The following is a 21,180-nucleotide window of genomic DNA, read 5'->3' on the forward strand; positions in this document are numbered from 1 at the left end:
CGGAGGAGCGGACAGCGCTACCGGGGCCCGCTGCAGCCCCCGCTCCCCGCCCGTGCCCGGCGAGGCCTGCACCCTCCCGGCAGCGCCCGCCTAGAAACCGCCACAGCACCTTTATCGACCCACGCACGGCCATCGCCCCTTTAAGGTTTTTCCCGACGAGAGCGCAACGTGCGGAGGGGCGCGGCCGGGCGGGGCGGGGCTCCCTGGCGGTTCCGCCCCCCGGTATAAGACCGGCCGTCGGCGCGCGGCGCAGCAGTGATCGGGCGCTGTCGGGGCTCGGCGCATGCGTGTCGCGCCGGCGGCCGCGCGGGGACATGCGGAGCTGCGCGACGCTGTCGGGGTGAGTGATGGCCCCCGCGGCGGCACCTTCCGCCGCCCCGCGCTCGCGCCGCCCGTTGCCATGGCGGCGGGGCGCCCCCCGCTGCCGCGATCTGCCGGGGCCGCTGCCGCCCGCCGCAGCAGCTGAGCCGCCCGGCAGGGCTCGGCCGCGGCCCGGGGCCGGCCCCGTACCTGCCCTGCCGCGCCGGGCCCCGCCGCCGGCGAGAGGAGCGGGGGGCCGGCGCCGGCGACCGCCAGCGGCACCCGCGGGTCGCCCGGGCTCGGCTGGGCCGCGGCGCCAGGGCCGGCCGGGCCCCTGGCGCGGAGCCGCGGTCCCGGCGCGGCCCACGCCAGCGGGCGCGGGGGGTGGCGGCGGGCCGCGGCCCGGGAGGCGCGCCGGGGAGGAGCGGGAGCGCGTTTTCTGCCCTTGTGCTAGCGGGGGGCGAGGACACCGGGGCCCAGACCCGCCGCCGCGCCGCTTACCTGCGGGGTCTGGCGGGGAGGCGTCTGGGGTGCGATAGCCGCTCTGCTCGGCGCGGTGGGGAGCGCGCCTTCACGGGGATCGGAAGCGCTCCCGCGGCAGCAGTCCCGCTGGGTGGGACCGGGCCGGGGTCAGCGGTGCCCGCGGCCGCGTTCCTGGAAATCGGCGTGGCATGCCGCGCGTTTTCTTCCTGACCCGAAAGAGTATCGGCGTTCCCCCCTCTCTCTCGCCTCCGAGCTGCTCCTCTCGCTCCTGTGAGTAAACAGAGACCGCATTGTGGGCTTAGGCTCTGTGCTTCGCACTCTAATTTAGGATGGCTTAATTTAGAATAAACATTTCTTCATGACCTAATACCCCAGCACGCACTTACCCTGGATTTTCTAAAATAGCCAGTCTGTGGTGTTTAAATCGGGAGACACCACTGTACTCTTCAAGTATTTACGGTGCATCTCTCGAGCATGTACGCCTGCTGTGGACATGCACTGCATTGGTTACGCACAGCGAGCAGTCCAGAGTGACTCCGCGACTTCAATGGTCTCGTGCCACTAGCGCACAGACTAAGGACCCTATGCAGTATTGCTGAAGCAGTAAGCAAAAAACTCGTTATGCTTGATCTAAAGATAACAGTACTTAATTATATATTGATAAACTGGATGGGAAAGGCTCTGGGGCAAGGTCTCTGGTCAGTTTGGGGATACTTGAGTCTTTGTCATACTGGAATGACAGGTGAACGATGCCTCTGCATCACATTGCATTTATAATTGCATTTATAAGCTAGTAAAACTTTAAAAGAGGAAATCAAACTGCTCAATTCACCCATGTTACTTTATGCACAAACCTAGTTTACTTTCCTTAGCAATTTACCTATACAGGACAACTTTTAAAATTTTTTTTTTTTTAATAGAAACCTATCTTTTGAGGGGCGTGTGTTCTTGGTGAAGCCCTTTGTCTGCCATCCTCTGCAATACAGGAACTATTTCAGAGGAAAACAGTTCCACTTCTCTGTAGTGGAAAACAGAATTAAAACTTATCACAGCGTGTCTAACGCTATGGTTATGACTCTGAGTCAGCTATAAAGAAATTTTTATTTCCTGAATGTAAGCTGGCTATATTCACATTAAAATTTTCAGGAGGGTGAAGTACCATACCTTAAGCATGCATCTGAAATCTGACAAGCAGAGGCAAGGCAATTGTCTTGCTATTTAATTATTAGTTTTCTACTAGCAATTTACAGGTTCCTCCCAGTTGCTGTGTAGCACTGTGAAATGGTAGCCCAAATTTTAACTGAACTTAAACTCCTTGATGAACTGCAGTTCTTTGAATATGTTCCAAAATAGCTGACTATTATGATCTAAATACATTGTTTGTCTGCTGTTCAGTTGATTTGTCTCTTTAAATTTATGCCCATCATCATCTGGGCTATACCTGTAGAATTAATTTTATTTGCAGCCTCCCATGATTCGAGGAGCATTTTTATCCATCTTTACTAAGTTATCATACACTTAAATTTTCTACCCCAGAATGGTCCGTTTCTGGTTCGCAAAATGTGTAGGAAAAAATCTCTCAAAGCTAAGAATATGCCTCATTTAGATAGTAACTGTAAAGAATATAATTCCTATAAATGGAAAAATCTTCTAAGGCCTGTATCTGAGCATGATTTGGCTTGTGACTCTGAGGAATACTGAACTGCACTGTGGAGGTTTGGTGCACAGTAAATAAGATCTAATTGTTTATTAAATGAATAGATTTAAACTAACCTTCTCATGACGCTGTTTCTGCTAGCCATCGGTTACTGAGCGTTCATCTAGTTGCAAACACAAAAGCACTTAAGGGATGATATGAGCACTAGAGAACCAGGATTTTCGGGTGGGTTTTTTTTTTTTGGAAGTATATGGAGTTCTGGAAAGTATACTAACAGCTCTTAGGCTTTTTAAAGTCCAATTAGAAGTCTGAAATATTTAAAATTAAAAGGGGTGGCTCTATCTCAGGTACTTACATTAAATAGAAAGTCAAAGGAAAAAAGGAAATTACATCACATTGTCAAATAAGGAACAGCTAGCTGGAGCTGATGACTTGTAGTGCAAAAATGTGCCCCTCCTCCTGTGAATTGCTTCTGAGATTTGTTAAAGATATGTGGTGGCAAGGTGAGCAAAAATAGGTTGTGGATTTAAGGTGGCCACATTTCTTCCCCTCCCCAAAGTGGTAAGTAGGTCTTACTCCCCCCCCCCATTTCTTACAAGAAGTATATAAGCTGCTTGTCAAGAGTGTTGCCTTTATAAAATCTGTCCAAAATTTGTGCAGGCATTCAAAAATCTGTGCAGCAAATTGCTGTATTCCATACCCATTAAGTGAAACATTCTAGAGCGTGCTTTGGTCTGCTGTGCATACCAGAAAGGTTTTCTTTATTATGAAGCTGACTCGCCTCAAATATTTGGTTGCATTGGGGCTGGGAGAGCAGGGAACATAGTAACAAGATTCTCTACGTGATCAGTGATAGGTGTTGAGCTAAAACATATGCAAAGGCTTCTTAGTTTCTAAATAGAGGATTACTGTTGCTATAACACAAGTATTTAGTGATATGTATCCATATGAAAACTGTGTATTTGGGATGTTTTATGTAACTCCGTCCCTCAAGAATTTTCCAATATATTCCCATATACATTCCTCGCTATGTAGACACCCTACTGTTTATAGATACATGTGACCATTTTCAGCTTACACATATCCATCCTATTATTCATCACTCATCAGTTCAAGTCTGAAGGTATATTTGGCCTTGTTAAAAAAAAAAAAAAATCAATCTCATCTCCGATATTTAGAATAATTCGTATTTGTTAACGTGAGCAGGCATGAATGATTAAAAAGTATCTCCTTTGCGCAGTTACCTTGCCTTACAGTGGATGGTGTTGATAGCTTCCTAATGCACCGACAAACCTTTGAATTGCCTTGGCTTGTATCTGCCCTGTAGTAATTACTAGCTATAGTTTTAGTTTAAACTAACTGAGTTTCTTCTGAATAACACTGAAACTGTAACATCTTCAAAAGTGCTCAAAGTGCTTCGATCTTTCTAAGTGCCATAATCTACGCATAACACTAGGCCAGACAAGCAGAGTAACCGGAAACCCATTCTGTGCAAATGAGCAGGAAACAAGTGCGAGATCCAGAATGCTTCGTTACTGCATAGTGTCCATTTTCTTTAGCAAATGTAGTTTGATTTTATTTATGGTTAAGTTTAGATCCTTACGTCTTTAAGGAGGCAGGATTGGGCCAACAGTTACAGTGGAAACTGTTGGTGTTTACATCTTCATGACCGACTTTTGTAAATTTTATTTTTTTTTTAAATCCAGTTACTAGAAAACAGTAGCCTCATGAAATATGTACTGCTTAGCTTTAGTAAGAGCACACTGTATAAAATACAGAGTTTGTACCTTCAATTACATGTCCTCATGGCTCCCTCTTAAGATACTGTTTCTTCAAACAAGCTTATGCATGTTTCAGAATATAAGCACCAACTCTCTAGACTCCACTGAAAAAGTAACTAGGTGATTTAGTGAAAGAGCACATGCCTTACCTCTCTTGATACTCCTAGCTTAAGGCACGGAGGACAGTTTCATAACTCTGTCCATTCACAACTCCCGACTGAAATGTTGAGGCAAGTCACCTTCTGTGAATTCACAAAGAGGTTATTGTTAGAAGCGAGCAAGTTTTATGGCTGCAAAATTTGTCTGTGCTTTATTTTTAAAAAATAAAGAGTTGATTGAAACAAGTGAAAATTACCTTTTCCTAGAGTATGTAAATATTTAAGTCCATTTCAGAAGTTCAGCTTAGCATTCCAGAGGGATTTCAGAGAGGCGATTGTGCAACTATCAGTCTTGAGAGCTGAGATTTAGACAGCCTTCAGAAAGCTGACACAGTAATTACTAGCAGTGGTTTTGGCGTGGGATCTGATGGAGGTTGGGCTTCTTAACAAGCCCTGCAAGGGTTGTATGTTATCATAGCAAGCACATTACATGTGCTCTCAAAAGACAGCGAATGCCACCCCCCCCTTCCTGTCTCATTTTTTATATCATAATCAATGTCTCGCTCACGGTCTTGTCGGATCTTGTATGCGTGCTGAGGTGGAGTACTATCATTTGCTGACTAATCGGTGTTCGGTATCAGTGATTTTTCAACTTGTGACTTGCATTTGACTTCAAAAAATACTGAAATGGAAGCACAAACTGCTTCATAGGCATTAGCCTTAAGTTCACTAATTCATTCTCCTTCATTTCTTTTGCAGATTCATTACTAACAGGAAAGGATCTGCGAGGCACAAAAAATCACTGCTCAATACAGGGTGAGCTGATGTGATGGATGTTTTATTTGCAAATTGTGTTAACATGATAGGAAGTAATTTTAGAATTGGTGCTCTACTTGTACTGTGCTGCTTAAGTCTTTTTGACAAATGGCTTTCTCCAGTCTCCTGCTCCCCCATAGACAGTGGTTCTGCTTGCACTTACAGAACTGGAAGGAAGAACTGCTGTTACAGGACTACTAGAGATTTTGAACTCATTTGCTAATCAGAACTATGTTATTGCTTCCTGGGGCTGTATGTTTATATTTAATTTTACTATGAAAATCTGCAATTCCCATTACTGGGAAGGGTCCAGCTTGACTGTGCAATGCAAAAATTTCCAGGGTTAAGCTAGCTTTTAAGGAGATTGTCTGAAAAGGAAGAACATAGTCTTTACTAAAATCAGGAGGGCCGAAGTAAGTAGGACTAAGACTCTAATGCTCTGCTGCAGCGGACAGAACCCTGGTTTGGCTCTTGTAGACTTCTATTAAAGGTAATAGCCTCCTGTCTAGAGTTCTTCTTAAATGCCTGGCTAAAATACACTGGGTATCTGGCAGTGAATAAAAAAAAAAATCCCACTTCTGTTGACACAAGGGTGATCACTGGTAGCCATGATCAAGAAAACCATCACACTCTTAAAAAGGATATGATCACATTCAGAAACATACATACAGTCAGAAGCTATTTTGCATATACTGTTTGTTTGGGTGATCAATACTGGACCCAATTCAAATTTGGAAAAGCGTAGCAGAGTTGTTCTTTCTCAAACAATTGTTTATAAAAGGCAAATAGTGGTGTTAGATTGCAAATTAATCCTGGGGCACCTAGATTACAGTCCTGCTTAGGAGTCTGCCCATCCTTCATGTTGCAGATAAGTATAATGGATCTTTCCTCTTAGAGGAAAAGGAAGATTACACTCTGCATAGAATGCCTGTTTTTGAACAGGTTTACCATAAGCATAAGCTATTACTTGTTTCTGTACCCCATTTTCTTGCAGTACCATACTACTGTGAAGGGGTTTTCTTGACATGTATACTGCACTGATGTAGCTGGCCCTCAATTGTTGGTTGACTTTCCTTTAGGTGGAATTTTTTCTTTTGGGGGGGGAGGGGAGAGGAAGGAAGTTCATGTTAAGAAACTGGTCATATTCTTGACTCTCAAGAGAGATATAAATTAAACTGTTTTGGGTGGGTTGGTTATTGGTTGGTTGGGGGGGTAATTTTTTTTTTTTTAAACAGCCACATAGCACCATATTGTACTTGCTGAATGTAGGATATTTGTATAGATGAAGCACAGACCCAGAGAACATCTGTGCTTATAGTCTTGGACTTAATTTCTCCTCCCTTCAGAATGTTGACTACTTTTACACTGTGTCATCGTACCCCCCCAATCCATTCTGAATTTCCTAAACAAAGCCCTGTGAGTCAGCTTGTTCCTTAGACTATGATTACTTATTCAATATAAAGCAATTGCCAACACATTTTTTCTGTTGTAAATAGGCCAGATAAAGCCTTGTTCACACATTCAAAATAAATCTGAATACAGCAGGACAGTTTAAGCTGAGATTATTTCAAATGACTAGATTTCCAATTTGTTTGAAATAGCTAGAAGACTTGAGGCTGATTTAAAGTATCTTAATGCTTAAGTTTGTTAATAATAGCAACTGCTTTTAAGTAGTCAGTAATTCCGTGTATTGGAGCAAAGGCCATTTGTTAGGCTATTGAAGGTAATAACGTAAAAAACAGACTAGGCTGTTATATGTTGGCTACACTGGAAACCATAAACGCATTAGCAAAAAGATACAACTAAAGATAGATAGCTACTAGAAAGTCAAAGAGATTGTTCTGGAAAAATTATTTTGCCTGAATAACTAGCAGTTTATGTACAAGAACTGAAGTTGTTGATGCACAGTTGCCATATATCAATAGCTTTACTGAACATATTTTTCTATACAGTTTAATTCTGTAAGAGAACTTACCTATTTTGTACTTTAGTTTTGCAGTCAGACACAAAATAACAAGTTTGGTAAAGTTTTCCTATTGGCAAGTATTAGGACAGAAGGCCTTTCTACAGAGCTATTTAATTCCTTGAAATACTGAAATTTCAGATGAGATGAACGCATCAAGTTTGCATTTCTGATATTGATGGCCTCCTCTCTTTTGAAGGGAATGAAAACTGCAGGAAACCTGTCAAGGACTGAATTTGTAGGGTCGTGAGACATCACCAGAGAGCAGTGCACAATGTCAACTGCAGGAGTTGCTGCTCAGGAGATGAGAGTCCCATTAAAAACCGGATTTCTTCACACTAGTCAAGGCATGGGGAGTCTGAAAACCTGCTGGGGTAGCCACAGCGGATTTGAAAAGTGAGTCAGGCTAAAATTTGATCTATTGCATCTTCAAGTATATGAGATGAGTGTTAAGAATACTTGTACCAGTATCGACCTATGGTTTATTTACTTTTTTTTTTTAGTACTTTCTTTAATGTGGACCCTATAGCAGTGGCATATAATCTGAATCCATCAACAGAGCAACATTTACAATCCATTGGTAAGTCTAAAGACTAACACATATGTATTTAGGTAGTGTAATGGATTTGTCTCGGGAAAAAAAAAATCGTCTTTACTAATAGCCAGAATGAGAAAGCATTTGGTGTCTAAGGCTGCCCTCTGGTGACAGAATGCAAACATTTCAAGAAAATACTACTATTGAAGCCCAACAACACCCCCCCACTTTTTAAATAACATGATCAAGTTAAAACAAACAAACAAAACCTTTTCCTTGTACTTAGAGGCCTCTGAGTTGCCATTACACTTCTGACAGACAAGCCATTTAGTAAAATAGCGCTTGTTCCATCGTAGTCCTTTGCTGGGACCTTTGTAGCTGTAGCCCTGTTCTGTCGCTTATGCTTGGGGTCTCTTGAACTACCTCATTTAACTGGAGCACTGGCCTAAAACAATAAGGTAATCAGCTGCTCTCTTAACTAAACGCATAAATCCACGACCAGAAGAGATCCAATAGCTATGTTTTGCTACTGGAGTCATTAAGCAGACATTACTTCTTGTTGCATTAGAAGGAGTTAAATAGTTAAATATGCAGTGGCAAAGTCATGTGCTAGAGTGCTACTGAGAAAAGTGTTTCTAAGGCTTTCTCACCTTTTTAGGGCACTCTTCCAACCGTGCTTCCACGAATGACCACAGCTTTGCTGACAGTTGCATCCAAGTCCCATCTCAGAAATCCAGTCCACCTCCTGTAAGTCCCAAAAATGAACAGCCGATTTCAAGATACGAAGACCATCTCGTTCCTGGCTTTAGTAAACTGTCATTAACCATGGGCTGTGTTTCTGAAGAAACGCCTCCTCACATGCCAATAAAAAATGGGCCAATTCAATTCCTGTCTGCATCTTCCAATGACCGTAGCTCCAGGCCACTGCCCCCTCTGCCTATTTCTGAAGGCTTTACTCCAGATGAGGTTGACAAAGAGGTGGAATTCCTAACTAGCTCAGATACTGACTTTTTGCTAGAAGATTATGAACTTCCTCCTTTTAAATCCAGTGCTCCAAGCCGGCGGAGCTTTAGGGGCTGTGGACAAATCAACTATGCATACTTTGATACTCCAACAGGACCAAAACCAGAAGATGCCAACCCTACACAAAGCCTAAATGGATACATATCCAGTATTTATCCTCCTCCACAGCAGCTGCATCGACGTTTGCGAAGGTCCCATTCTGGACCAGCTGGATCTCTTAATAAACCAGTAGTAAGACTATCTGGACACTTGAACAGGTCTTCTCCAAACTCTGATGAAGATAAACCAGAGATTCCACCAAGGGTTCCCATACCTCCAAGGGCTCTCAAACCGGACTACAGAAGGTGGTCAGCAGAAGTTGCTTCCAGTGCGTACAGCGATGAAGACAGGCCTCCGAAAGTGCCCCCAAGAGAACCTTTGTCACGCAGCAATTCCCGTACGCCGAGTCCCAAAAGCCTGCCATCATACCTCAATGGGGTTATGCCCCCCACCCAGAGTTTTGCACCTGATCCTAAGTATGTCAGCAGCAAAGCTCTACAAAGACAAAATAGTGACGGGTCTTCCAACAGGGTCCCTTGCATTCTTCCGATTATTGAAAATGGTAAGAAGGCCAGTTCAACGCACTACTATCTGCTGCCTGAGAGGCCTCCATATTTGGACAAGTATGAGAAATTCTTCAGAGAAGCAGAAGAAAGTAGCTCTAGCACAGAGGTTCAGTCCTGGTCTGGTGACTGCACAGCCACTTCAGCCCCAACGAAACTGGACTCAAAACCTCGAATGGACATAGCTGGTCATCTGAAACGAAAACACCTGTCTTACGTGGTTTCCCCGTAGTCTCTGGGAGCACAGTCTCAGCTCAGTTGTTCAGGATGGAGCTGAACTTTATCATGTTACAAAGTTCTTGAGGTTCTCAGATAATGAAGTAGGACCAGTTTGTCCTCCGAGAACTGGAAAGTGGATGGTAAAGTCCTCTTATGCTGCATATCTCTGATGTGTTTCTTAAGACTGTTTTTTGTCTTGGTATGTATAGCTGAAAACCTACAAAGATTCCATAGAAACATATGGAGGGATAGTAGTCACAGTTGGCCAGTTATATGCTACCTAGATGAACGTATTTGGTAGTCACGTTATCAAAAAATAAATAAATCAATCTAGCTTTGCTTACGAGTCACTTATAAAGATGACAACAGAGCAGGTAATGCAGTACTGTTTTTGTATCAGGCATTTCCAAAACTTCTTTCACACAGTAACTCTGCCGAGAACAGACTCTTACCGTCTTTGACTAGGATTTGCCAACCTGGTAAGAAGGTAACTGCAAGATCTGATATCCACTTCAAGACTTGGCAAGCACATTGGAAGCGCATTTCGAAAGATGAATCTATTTTACAACTTAATTTGACACTAATAGACTTTCAAAGTGAGTTAGGTTTTGTGGATTCTTTCAGTTGCTAGACACACTTGGCTCAATTTTGCAGTTTTTCCTAGGAGAGACTTGGACCAGCTATTGCTAAGCCTCTGCTGCTGCTTTTTTCCTGCTGGATCCTAGAAACATGTGAAAGTGTCCTGAAAGTGGCAGAGGATACGAGCAGCTATACGGTTGCCGTTAGGTAGGCAGTAACAGCTACCTGCTCACCTAGAGTCTGAAATTCTGACTGTATTAAATACAGAAGCACAGCACAAGCTGGTCTTGTGTTTTGGTTTCTGTTCAGTATTTTAGGGGAGGAGGAGGGTATGAGGAAAAACATGATTCCATTTATGAACAGTGTCAGTCCCATCTCTCGCTGCTTCAGATGCTGCTTCTTGCTGTTTAATTTTTCCTCATTGTGCCTCAGCGATCCACTAAAGTTCATTGAGGTGCCACATTTGTGCAGTAGCAGTTTCTCATGCTCATTTTGATTACATTTACCCTCTTACAGATAAGCACAAGAGAAAGGGTGCTCATTAATGGAGGTACAGAAGATGAATGTGTTCCTCCGAATAGAAATAAACAAGCTGTTTACAGTTTAAACTGCTGAATGAGATGTTTGAGCTATTTTAAAGCTTACTTTTTATTTGTTTTAGTACAAACTAAATGAAGGTGAAATACATGCTATAGAAATGCACTGATATTTCTGCATCATGTACAGTATTGCATAAAAAAGAATTCACTTTGTATTTTGAATATTGTCATGTCTTGATTTTAATAAAGTTATAAAATATTTATGATACATTTTGGTTTTTGCTTTATTGAATAGTGTGTGCATTTGAGTTCTGTGTGTACTGGAAAGTTCAAAGTGAATAATGTTAAATGTGCAACAAATGTTGAATTCAGCTTGCATTAATTAAAATTAAGATTTCTGCAGAAGCATTCAATAACTCACATTGCACACCATTAATTTTAATTCCTCCTTACTATGTGGTAGCATGGTGTCTAGTTTTGTGCTGGCAATAAAACACCCTGTAAGATTAAGTTATTCAGCCTATCATTATTAATAACCTTTGTTATTTCTAGAGTCACCCATAGCATGTTAGGCACCATCATTGTACTGGGTTTGCCTGGCAAGGTTTTGGTAGCGGGGGGCTACAGGGGCGGCTTCTGTGAGAAGATGCCAGCAGCTTCCCTGATGTCCGATGGAGCCAATGCCAGCTGGCTCCAAGATGGACCCACCGCTGGCCAAGGCCGAGCCCATCAGTGACGGTGGTAGCGCCTCTGGGATAACAGATTTAAGAAGGGGGAAAAAAAACCTGCGCAACAAACTGCGGCCAAAGAGCGGAGTGAGAAGATGTGAGAGGAACAGCCCTGCTGTTCACCCAGGTCAGTGAAGAAGGAGGGGGAGGAGGTGCTCCAGGCGCCGGAGCAGAGATTCCCCTGCAGCCCGTGGGGAAGACCATGGTGAGGCAGGCTGTCCCCCTGCAGCCCATGGAGGACCCCACATTAGAGCAGGGGGATGCCCGAAGGAGGCTGTGACCCTGCGGGAAGCCGACGCTGGAGCAGGCTCCTGGCAGGACCTGTGGAGAGAGGAGCCCACGCTGGAACAGTCTGTTCCTGAAGGACTGCACCCCGTGGAAGGGACCCACGCTGGAGGGGAAGAGTGTGAGGAGTCCTCCCCTCGAGGAGGAAGGAGCAGCAGAAAATGTGTGATGAACTGACCCAAACCGCCATTCCCCGTCCCCCTGCACTGCTGGGGGGGAAGAGAACTCAGGAGTAAAGTTAAGGCCAGGAAGAAGGGAAAGGTGGGGGGAAGGTGGTTTTAAGATTTGGTTTTATTTCTCATTATCCTACTCTGATTTGACTGGTAATAAGTTAAATTAATGTTTCCCCAAGTCGAGTCTGTTTTGCCCGTGATGGGTAATTGCTGAGTGCTCTCCCTGTCCTTATCTTGACCCGTGAGCCTGTCATTTTATTTTCTCTCCCCTGTCCAGCTGAGGAGGGGGAGTGACAGAGCAGCTTTGGTGGGCACCTGGCCTCCAGCCAGGGTCAACCCGCCACAACTGTACAGAAAAGAGAGGGCAGTAGTGTTCCTGTCTTCCATTTCTCACCTGTTAAAAAAGAACTAAATTGTACATTAAAGGTGACTGAAGAGAAGCTACTCATATTTGGAGGATGAAAAAAGCTTGAGCATAGCATGGTGGGTTTTTTTCTTCTTAAGAGGAGAAAAAAATTGCGAATACTCATCGCAAAGCAAGTATATTTAACTAGTACGTGAGCCATGGATAAGGTTACTGAAGATATGAAGCATCACACAACTTAGATCTTTTAGCTGTCTATGCAGGTAAATACTTGCCTTGATCTGGCAGTCTGAAGTCCGCACATTTTCTGTGAATGAGCTTATTTCAGAATAAAGCAAGTTACCATCCTTGGAATTATACTCAATGGAAAAAATGTCAGATGTAGTTTTTCAGTAATGCCTAATTACTTGGCTTTTATAGCTGGGGAGATTGCTAAGCTTCATTTATGTAGGTGCTTAAAAACCTACTGCTGTGCCATAACACTGCTAAGAACCCACGCAGATTGGCGGGCAAAACATAAACAAGTTATCTAATCCTGTGCAAGGCTGTTGACGATAATATTCACCCTACTGAAAGCTCTGTTTCCCCTCCACCCCCTAGATTTTTCTAAGGTGGAAAAAGTCAAATTGGTACTTGCAACCTTGCCCTTAGATCTGAGCCGCTTTAACCCTAGGACCCCAAAATAACATACCTTCTCAGTTACACAATCACTGCTGCAGCAAAGAGATCAACGCTGCTAAGCTGCAGCTCGTTGATTGTGAGACTCGGCACAGACTCGGGAGTTGTCATTTCAGCAGAACTCAGTCTAAAACTAAGCAACTGCCCTGCAGATCTCTTCTAGCTTTTGCCTCTGGGTCCCACTCCATTCCTGATACTTGGAACCTCTCTTTTTAGCCTAGGTTCCGGTGCTTGAACAGACTGCTCTTTTCCCCTTACCTGGAAGCACCTGAATTCCCAAAGGCCTCAAGTCTCAGTTCTGCCCTTAATAGCATTTACTCTCAAATTAGCAGCAAAGCCACGCTTGGATGGGAAAAAGAAGAAAGCTTCTCCATCCAGATACCCCATAGTAAGAGTCTTCCCTGCTTTCAGTGGGATTGTTTTGGCTTAAGGCATTTGGGGAAAAGCCACACGGCTAGCGTACACACCGAGAAGTGAACCCCTCTTGACAGGGAGGCCAGCCCAGGCATTCTGTATTACTGGATGCATAAGGCATTGCATTTGGATGAAGTGAAACTGTGAGTCTGAGCCATTGCACTTGCCGCCAGGTCTCATTCGCTGTTCTCTTTGTGAATACGGCGATGGGATAAGCTTTCTGTCCTAACTCACTGCACTTCACACCAGCCTGATGCTATTGCTTCGTGTTTGCACAAGGAAAGCCAAAGACACTTCTAAAGTGACTAACAGCTGAACACGTCTTTGGTATAAAACAGGGTATTTGTTACAATTTCCCCAGCCCCACACCCCGGCACTGCTTTTCACTTCTGTTAGCCGTGGAAGTTCCCTAGTCATCGGGCTAAAACCTTTTCTGCTAATGTAGCAGCAAGACATTTTTTACTTCCTCAGAATAAGATCTACTGCTGAGTACAAACTATTTTCATGTTTATAGTGCTAAAAAGCTTAAAAACGTTATAAAACTTGTGCTTTTGAATGGTCCTACATAATCTTTTCTGAAATTCCAAAAAAGTGTAAGACTTTTAACCTAACCTCCATTATAGTTTGTCTCCTAGAAAAAAGTGAGAATTGCGTACTCCTTTCCTGAAAGTATTGGTATTGTCTACTCAGTCCTGAGTATTAAAAAAAAAAAAAATTTGCTCTGTAATGATGCTATCTTTCCTACTGTGTGTCAGCTGAGTAACAGCACAGTGTTAAGTCTCATTCCAGAAGTTAATCAATGAACATAAGTTTAGTGCAACTGTAACTGAAGTAAAACAGACTGAACCCGAATTGAAAATAGTGACTGGAACTGCTTGGCTACGAGCAAGACATTCAAGCAGGTTACAGAGCTCACGTGCCTCTTCAGTATGAGGAAAGTCATTTATAAGCAAGTCTCTCAGTATTTAAGTAACTTGGCCATTTTCCCTTTAAAAATCCAAAGTAATAAGGTTTCACTGAGGACTTGGTCCACAGTTCAGTGGTTCTCTCTGGATGATGGCGAGGGGGTCGCTGACAGAGGCAGGTGGAAGCCTCGCTTGTATATGCTTAGACACCAGATTCCTGTGCTTTGGGGGCCAAAGTTTGCACGATCCAAAAATTGTATTCCGTTTTCCAAGTAAGTAATTAAGGCTGTAGAGCTGTGGGGGAAGCTTTGCAAGTTCTGGCCAGAAGACATTTCTCTGCTCATCCCCTGGCACATGATACGACTTGTCAGGACACAACATGCTTTTGCAACAGCCTGATCACATGTTTGAATATTTAGAGCTTGGGCTCACCTGGGCAAGGCCTGACAGCTTGCCTCTGAGGAGGAAGCCCCTTGCCAGATAGATTTGACTGGAATAATCACACTTCAAAGCAGTTACGACCTGATACACTGAAGTCTGAAGAGTCAAGGAATTTGTGTTAAAGCAGGGAAGAAAGACGGGCATCTAAGGAAAGGCAATGCTTCCCACAGCCTCCTGCTTAAAGAAGTGGGCTATGCATACTGCTCGCCGCCCCCCAGCAGTCTCTTGCCTCCGCAGCGCTGTTGTGACCACCCAGCCATGTTAGTGAGGACCCACGGCTCGCAGGAGGCAGCTGCGCTGGGGCAAAAGGAGTTGAACCGCAACGAACTACAGAGGGCTGGATCCAGAGCAGCCCTACGGTGAACCCACGATCATTGAGCAGACCTCAATGAGATGTGGCTGGCAGCAAAGTTGGTGAGAAGGGGGGGCGTGGGGGGTGTGTGTGACCTCTCCCCCAGGCTCAAAACTGTCGATACCACACGCAAAAGCACACCCTAAGTAACCACTGGCAGCAAGAAGCATCTCTCATATCTATGCTGTGTAAGGGTCCGTGTTGCCTAGTGCTGCTTGGCTGCTGCTGTTGGCGAAATGCCCCCCACTTGGTGAGTTTCAGACTAGCAAATCAACCCAGAGGAACCGAGTCTAGCTGGTAACTAAAGGATGTTTGCCTCAATATACCTTTTCCTGAAAGGAAGAGGCTGTGTTAGTACCTGCTGACTTGAAAACCCCATTAGCTTAACTTCTCCACCATGTTAACCTGCTCTTAAACAGATGATGTCAGGAAATAAGACCCAGCTGTAGTGGGAGGTCATTTAAAAACCTCTCGATCGTCAGTTTCTCTTGCATCATAAGAGATAAATCAAAACAGAAAATAAACCTGATTTGGAAGCATGCTGATTGACAACATAATTAAATTCTGCAGTCATTTAAAATTACTGATCGTTGTTGTTGCTCACTATTAGTTTTCCATTCACTCCCAGACTGCAATATCCCAGGCACAATTGCTACCGTATTGAAACCGCAGAAGAGCTCTCACTGAGATTGCATTTCCTCCTGCTGCAGCCTTGGTTTTGCTTTTAAACAGTCCGAGTGAAGTGGTAGGTTTGACATGATAAAGGAAAGCATCCATCTAGTCCAGGACAAAGACACCAATTTTGCAAGGGCAGTTATCAAAGTAGGGAGTCATTGCCGATGGTGTTCAAACCGAGTCTTGTCAGGAATTCAGGGTTAAGACGATGACCAGATCAGTCATGGTGGAATTCCCACCCTTCGAACTCATGATTACAGACTGTGGCCCTTATAAACACTTTTAATAGTATTACAAGCTGTATGTTAAACACATACTCTCTACGTTACTGTCAAGAAGGAAATCTGACATGGAGGTAACAAGATGCGTCGTTTTATCTGCTTGTAGGGTCTCTGCAGTTAGGTAACCTATTGATTCGTGTGTGTGTGTGTGTTGAGTGTTCCTGGGGTAAACTTTTTTATTTTTTTTTAAAGTAGCCTAATCTTTTCTTGCCTTGATAACTTGCTTTCCAAAGCAGGTTATATTCATTTAAAACTGAGAACATACAGCGAGTTTTCTGTTCCTTGTAGCTCCTTGGCACTGAAAATCTAGCACATGAAGTTTAATCATACTTACTAATATTTGTTAAATAGCGCTGCAGAGATTTCTGGCTGCTGAGCTTGTGATTAGCATTTGTAAGCTGAAAGAGGTGTTACCCCCCACCCATCCTGCATTGTAATTCAGGCCTTGCATAATCCCCGCCCAAATGCCTATTTTCATCCACACAGCTCATTATTTTTTCTGAATCATATATGGAAGCCACACCCGTGATTGCTCATAGACCGTTGCTATATTATTTGTATATTGGTGTGCACCTTGATCCCAGTTGCGGTTAATTTTGGAAAAGGTGTTAGGTATTCCAAATTCTAAGTGGCATGCCACTGAAACATGGGAACCATTACTGCTATTCATTTCCTTACAAAGTGAATTCAGAGGAAGAGATGCTTCTATCGTTAAAACCTGCAGCTTCTTGCTGAAGATTAAAACTGTCGCCCACAAATTGTTAGCATACGAAAGCCGCAAAGGAAGAAGAGCGCAAATATACTGCCATGAAACACCAGAGAAAAAACCATGCCAGATTACCCCACCACCACCAGCCTGAATCTGCTCGAGGATGCTAACCACTGCACACTGAGCCATCATGATAAAATACTAAGAGGCCCTCCACGCACAACTCTCTGATCAAGCATAGGACCATCAGGCCTGACCCAGAAGAACCATCTCCTGCCCACCACCTACCCAGGTGGCAGAGAGGCATGTTCCTGTTACCCAAAACATTTATTTTACCTTTGTTAATGTGTTTATTATGCTCACAACAACTTCAAGGGCAGGGTCAGCACTACTGAGTGCCCTTCTGGAAGGCAACTGGAACATACAACCAGCCCTATACACTTCGCAGCCTTTAGGCATAAAGCTCTTGGGGAAATTACCAGCTTCAGGGAAGTTCACACTAAAGGACCACATCAGCTCATGCCACGTTGAGTTCAACTGCTGCACGGCAAGCTGCAAGGGAGACCCAAGCAAACAGCAAGTGGACCTTTGCAAGGTTACTCATTGCCTTGCAATCCCTGTGTTGTCATTTACTGGCTGTTAAGCAAGGTCCAGAGGAAAGCCGAGACTCCAACCATATTAGCTTGCACTTGGTGACTTCATTTGTCATCCATCATGTTGTCAAGTTATTCCAGAAAAGTTTTCCTGCATCCTGGTTGCACGCCCCTGCACTTAGAGCTTAAGCAATTTGAATTGGGATTGTGCTCTTATGATGCAGAATCTACATCGCTCCAGCGCAGCGCTGGGCACGTGGCAATGCAGAGGCCTCTAACAACTCAGGGCGGAGATGAGATTACAGCGCACACCGTGACACATTCTGTTGCTCATGGGATTAAAATAGCCTGAACTGCTTTTGCTGGTGGGAGGGAGGGCTGTCTTTTCACAGAGTATCTTCTCATCATGCTGAAAAAACCCAATGAACTGGAGTGGTCACTTCATTAAAAGCCACAGGGACAGACAGCCCTGTCCGAGACACGCTCCTTTAAAAATGGATGGCAGTGAGGCGAGTCCCGGTGAGCTCCTTGTACAGAGGCTGATGGATAACTGGCACGGGGCTCTGAAGATGAAGGGCTAGCCTGAAGGAAGGATGAACTGTTTAGCTCCTAGCTTCAAGTTAAATGGTTTAATGCTAGCGTTTTGTTAAAGACCGACAGTCTGAACATACATGTTTTTAGGGGTGAGGAGACCACGTTCGGCCATTTTCTTCTATAGGTTTTATCAGTCATACGATGCTCTGTGCTGGATGCAATACACAATAGTATTGTTCCGTGGGAATAGCCAAGGACCCCATCACTCCCCAAGCAACCTTTCCACTGGAGGAAGAGACTACCGCTCCACTGAGACAGAGACAGCAGGCACAGGCAGCAGTCCAGTCCTAGCTTTAGGTAACACAACACGGCACACGGGAGTTAGCCCAAGATGGCTCAGCCTCTCAGGCTGCTAATAACTGAACAGGCCATGGCAGGGTGCACTGGACATACTGCCTCTCCCAGGTCGTGCTTCTCCTGTCACCTGAGCTTCATCAGACCAACTTGATGAAAAGCAGTCTCCACCATAAGCCAGGGTGCTATTGCATGCCCTGGAGCAGCACAATGAGTAAGGCGGCCGATTTACAAGCCGTCCAGTTTACAATTTAACGCCCAAGCTTTACACCGGGACACTCAGTCACGCAGAAGGGAGCGACCAGTGCACCACAAACAGAGAACCCTGGCTTTCTCAAGCAATACGACAGGACGCAGACAGTCTCGCTGGCTACGGCCCCAGAGAATTCGGCGAGGCTGACTATTCCCCCCAAACGGGCGCTGCGCAAAGTAACGCGCAAGCGGCCCAGACCTTCCACCCGCAGCTGGCGAGGCCAAAGCCCGCCGGCTCCCGTTAGCGACCCGCGGAAACGAGCTCGGCCTCCGCTGCGCCCGGGGCCGGGGAGCCGGGGCCGGAGCGGGCAGGCCCCGCGCGGGGGCGCGCTGGCGCTGCCGGCCCGGTCCGCACCGGCGGCTCTTCTGCTCGTTAGCGGCAGTCGGAACGGAGCTGTTACCGGGTAGGGCCTGCCGGGGTGTGTCACCCTCGGGGCTTGGCAGTAACTCTTCTCGCTTTTTTTTGAGCTATGTTAAGGGTGTTAACGCTCTGTCGTTCTCCGAGGAGGAAGGAGAAAGCCCCCGCCCCCCCAACCTCTTATTTTTGCTCCAAGGGATTTATTTGAAAGCTGATGGCAAAGCCGATGTCTTTGTAAGCCCCTACAGGATCCTAGAGCTGCTTTATTCCTAGAGCGTCCTAGTACAAGCATTCACTTCCCTTCTGCACAACCAAAAGGAAGGGAAAGTACTCCTTTGCAAAACACAGTGGAAGAGCACCCGATTAACACGTCAGATGTGGCAATGAGAGAAGTTAGCACAGATAAATGCACCTTGGGTTGCCGGTTCTCTTAGACAGCAATTCCCCACCCAACAGCAGATTTCCTGTTAAAAATGTAAATGACAGTGCTGTGCCCACCAGTGGTCCGATTCATCACTGCTCAAGGCAGCTTGCTTTCTGTCTGCCAGTCACTATCTTGCCTAGCTGGTGACTTCACTGTGAGAGGGCTTTTTCCAATTTGTATACAAAATAATGCAGGAGAAAGTGGGAGTCTGAGACTAGAGCTGCATGTACGTGGAAGTAAGCAATGCTTTCTTAGAAGAACTCATCATAACTCGGAAGTGTTTCCATGTACAAAAGCAGGCAGCTCCCAGAGCTGACAGTACTCACAGTGCAATACAAAAAGTGGTTTTGAAACTACATAGAGACCAGCCTCCCAAAATAACTCACTGAAACTTAACAGCACGGAGAAACCAAACACCTAGTTTAAAGAAGAGCTGTAACTGCAAAAGCCTCGATAGAAATATGCCTCTTAAGAGTATAGCAGTTGTTCAGAAATTCCTAAATTCTAGAAGCAAAATTCATGAACAGAGTCTTTAAGAACTAAAGTGCTTCCAACTAAACTACAGAGCAGAAAGTACCCTTGTTGGCAGGTTTAGAGCCGGCAAACAACACTGTATTGCCCAGCACCAAATCCTGTATTCTCAACGAGCAAACACAGCAATACTGACTGGCAGGGAGCAACAGCAGCAGCTTCTCCACAACGGCAGACGGAGCCGAAAGCAACAGCGACGCCAGCCAGGGCAGCACCGTACAGCAGCGAGGGGCACAGCCCCACGGTACCTGAGCAAGGAGAGCCGAGCGGGTCCTGTGGAAGCAACAGCTTCAGCCAGCAGTCCAGCGACCGATCATCCGGCAGCTCTGAAGCAAAGAGGCAGGTCCAAAGGCAAACCAGGAAGCCCCCTCAGCAAGTCAAGCTCATCAAAGCCCAAAGCTGGGCCATAGCCTCAGCTTATATGGAGCTCCTGGGCCACGGGCAGAGGGTGCTGAGAGGGCCCAGGTGAGGCCGGTCAGGGCCCCGATGGGCTCTCAGTGCCCACAGCTGCTGCTCAACCCTGGAAGAGAACAGTTTCCAAGCTGTTTGAAGGAATGGTGGTCACCGCTCAAGAAGATTTTCATTTTTAGGAACTGGCAGCAAATTTAGGCCAATACTTTGGGTGTCCTGAAGTAGAAAGCAGGCTGTCTCAAGCATGTGGTGCTGTAATGCACATGACTTCAAAAGCTCTTATCAAAAACCTGAAAATCAACTCTGGGCATTCCTGGTCAGAATACAGGAGACAGAATGATTTGGACAGCTATCAGTGGGGAACTTCACCGATGCTTTAGAAAGGAATTACTTCTCTTTTCATGAAAAGTCTTGAACAGCAAATAAAAATGCAGAATTAAGGAAAATTCAATTTGCTACTAGAGTGGAAGGATTAAGTCACAAAATTACATTTAAAATTTATACTCTGCTGAAAAATAAAGATCTTTAAATATCTGGGGCTATAGTCAGAGTCAAACTACACAGTTAATAGCAGAAGAAATCCTCTGTTCAACACACAGCAGATGAAATTTTCATTGGAGAAGGACCTGCAGAAACACTCCCGTTTGCATTCAGGGGATCCCTTTGATTCAGAACAGCAGCTCTACAAGATTGCAAGGAACACTGAGAATCCCAAAGGAAATTCCACCATAACCATCAATGAGGAGAGGATGGTTGCAGGCTTTAGAGCTGTTACTGAACTGAGTACACACCTGAACTGCAGGCAAGTTCTGGCTGTGGCTCAGAGTTGTTGCCGGTGTAAACTGTAAAAATAGTTACACCATCAGTATTTAGAAATCAGAAAGATTTGCTCAGAAAATCATTACGTCCCTAGTCCTGCTGGGAGACTTCAGCAGCTGAGGAAAACTTCAGTGTCACCATTGTTACACAAGTCTCTCTAGACATAAGTCTGCTCTTTAGAATACGAGTGCTTGCATGAGATTCTCGGACAACTTTGCTTTTTCCTCCTTCTACCATTAGTGGAATGGCCTATGAATTAAATTGTTAAAGGTACATAGGTATCTACAAGACTCGGAGGGCCGTA

At 45.1% G+C, this 21,180-nt stretch overlaps 1 protein-coding gene and 1 long non-coding RNA gene across 2 annotated transcripts in view; one reads left to right on the plus strand and one right to left on the minus strand.

The window, feature by feature from the left end:
* Positions 1–19,949, minus strand: part of LOC127024728 (uncharacterized) — a 29,642-nt gene extending 9,693 nt beyond the window's left edge. The window contains exons 1-4 of the long non-coding RNA XR_007767593.1: positions 19,895–19,949; positions 8,284–8,378; positions 4,371–4,463; positions 802–1,051 (exon numbers count right to left, since the gene is read on the minus strand). This is a non-coding gene — a long non-coding RNA (uncharacterized LOC127024728). The remainder of the gene's footprint in view (positions 1–801; positions 1,052–4,370; positions 4,464–8,283; positions 8,379–19,894) is intronic.
* ERRFI1 (ERBB receptor feedback inhibitor 1) lies at positions 290–10,863 on the plus strand. The gene is made up of 5 exons (XM_050909375.1): positions 290–340; positions 5,079–5,135; positions 7,298–7,494; positions 7,602–7,678; positions 8,292–10,863. Exons 3-5 carry the CDS (start codon positions 7,373–7,375, stop codon positions 9,488–9,490), a joined length of 1,398 nt encoding a protein of 465 aa, XP_050765332.1. The 5' UTR covers positions 290–340; positions 5,079–5,135; positions 7,298–7,372; the 3' UTR covers positions 9,491–10,863.
* Positions 19,950–21,180: the final 1,231 nt, after the last annotated feature.

Source organism: Gymnogyps californianus, chromosome 21, assembly GCF_018139145.2.
Source record: "Gymnogyps californianus isolate 813 chromosome 21, ASM1813914v2, whole genome shotgun sequence".
Taxonomy (NCBI): Eukaryota; Metazoa; Chordata; class Aves; order Accipitriformes; family Cathartidae; genus Gymnogyps; species Gymnogyps californianus.

What these genes read in the sequence shown, in the direction of transcription:
- ERRFI1 (XM_050909375.1), top strand. Translation starts at nt 7,373, where the DNA reads ATGTCAACTGCAGGAGTTGCTGCTCAGGAGATGAGAGTCCCATTAAAA. An exon ending in AGCCACAGCGGATTTGAAAA is followed by an intron (nt 7,495 to 7,601) that starts GTGAGTCAGGCT and finishes TTTTTTTTTTAG; the next exon opens with TACTTTCTTTAATGTGGACC. An exon ending in GCAACATTTACAATCCATTG is followed by an intron (nt 7,679 to 8,291) that starts GTAAGTCTAAAG and finishes TCACCTTTTTAG; the next exon opens with GGCACTCTTCCAACCGTGCT.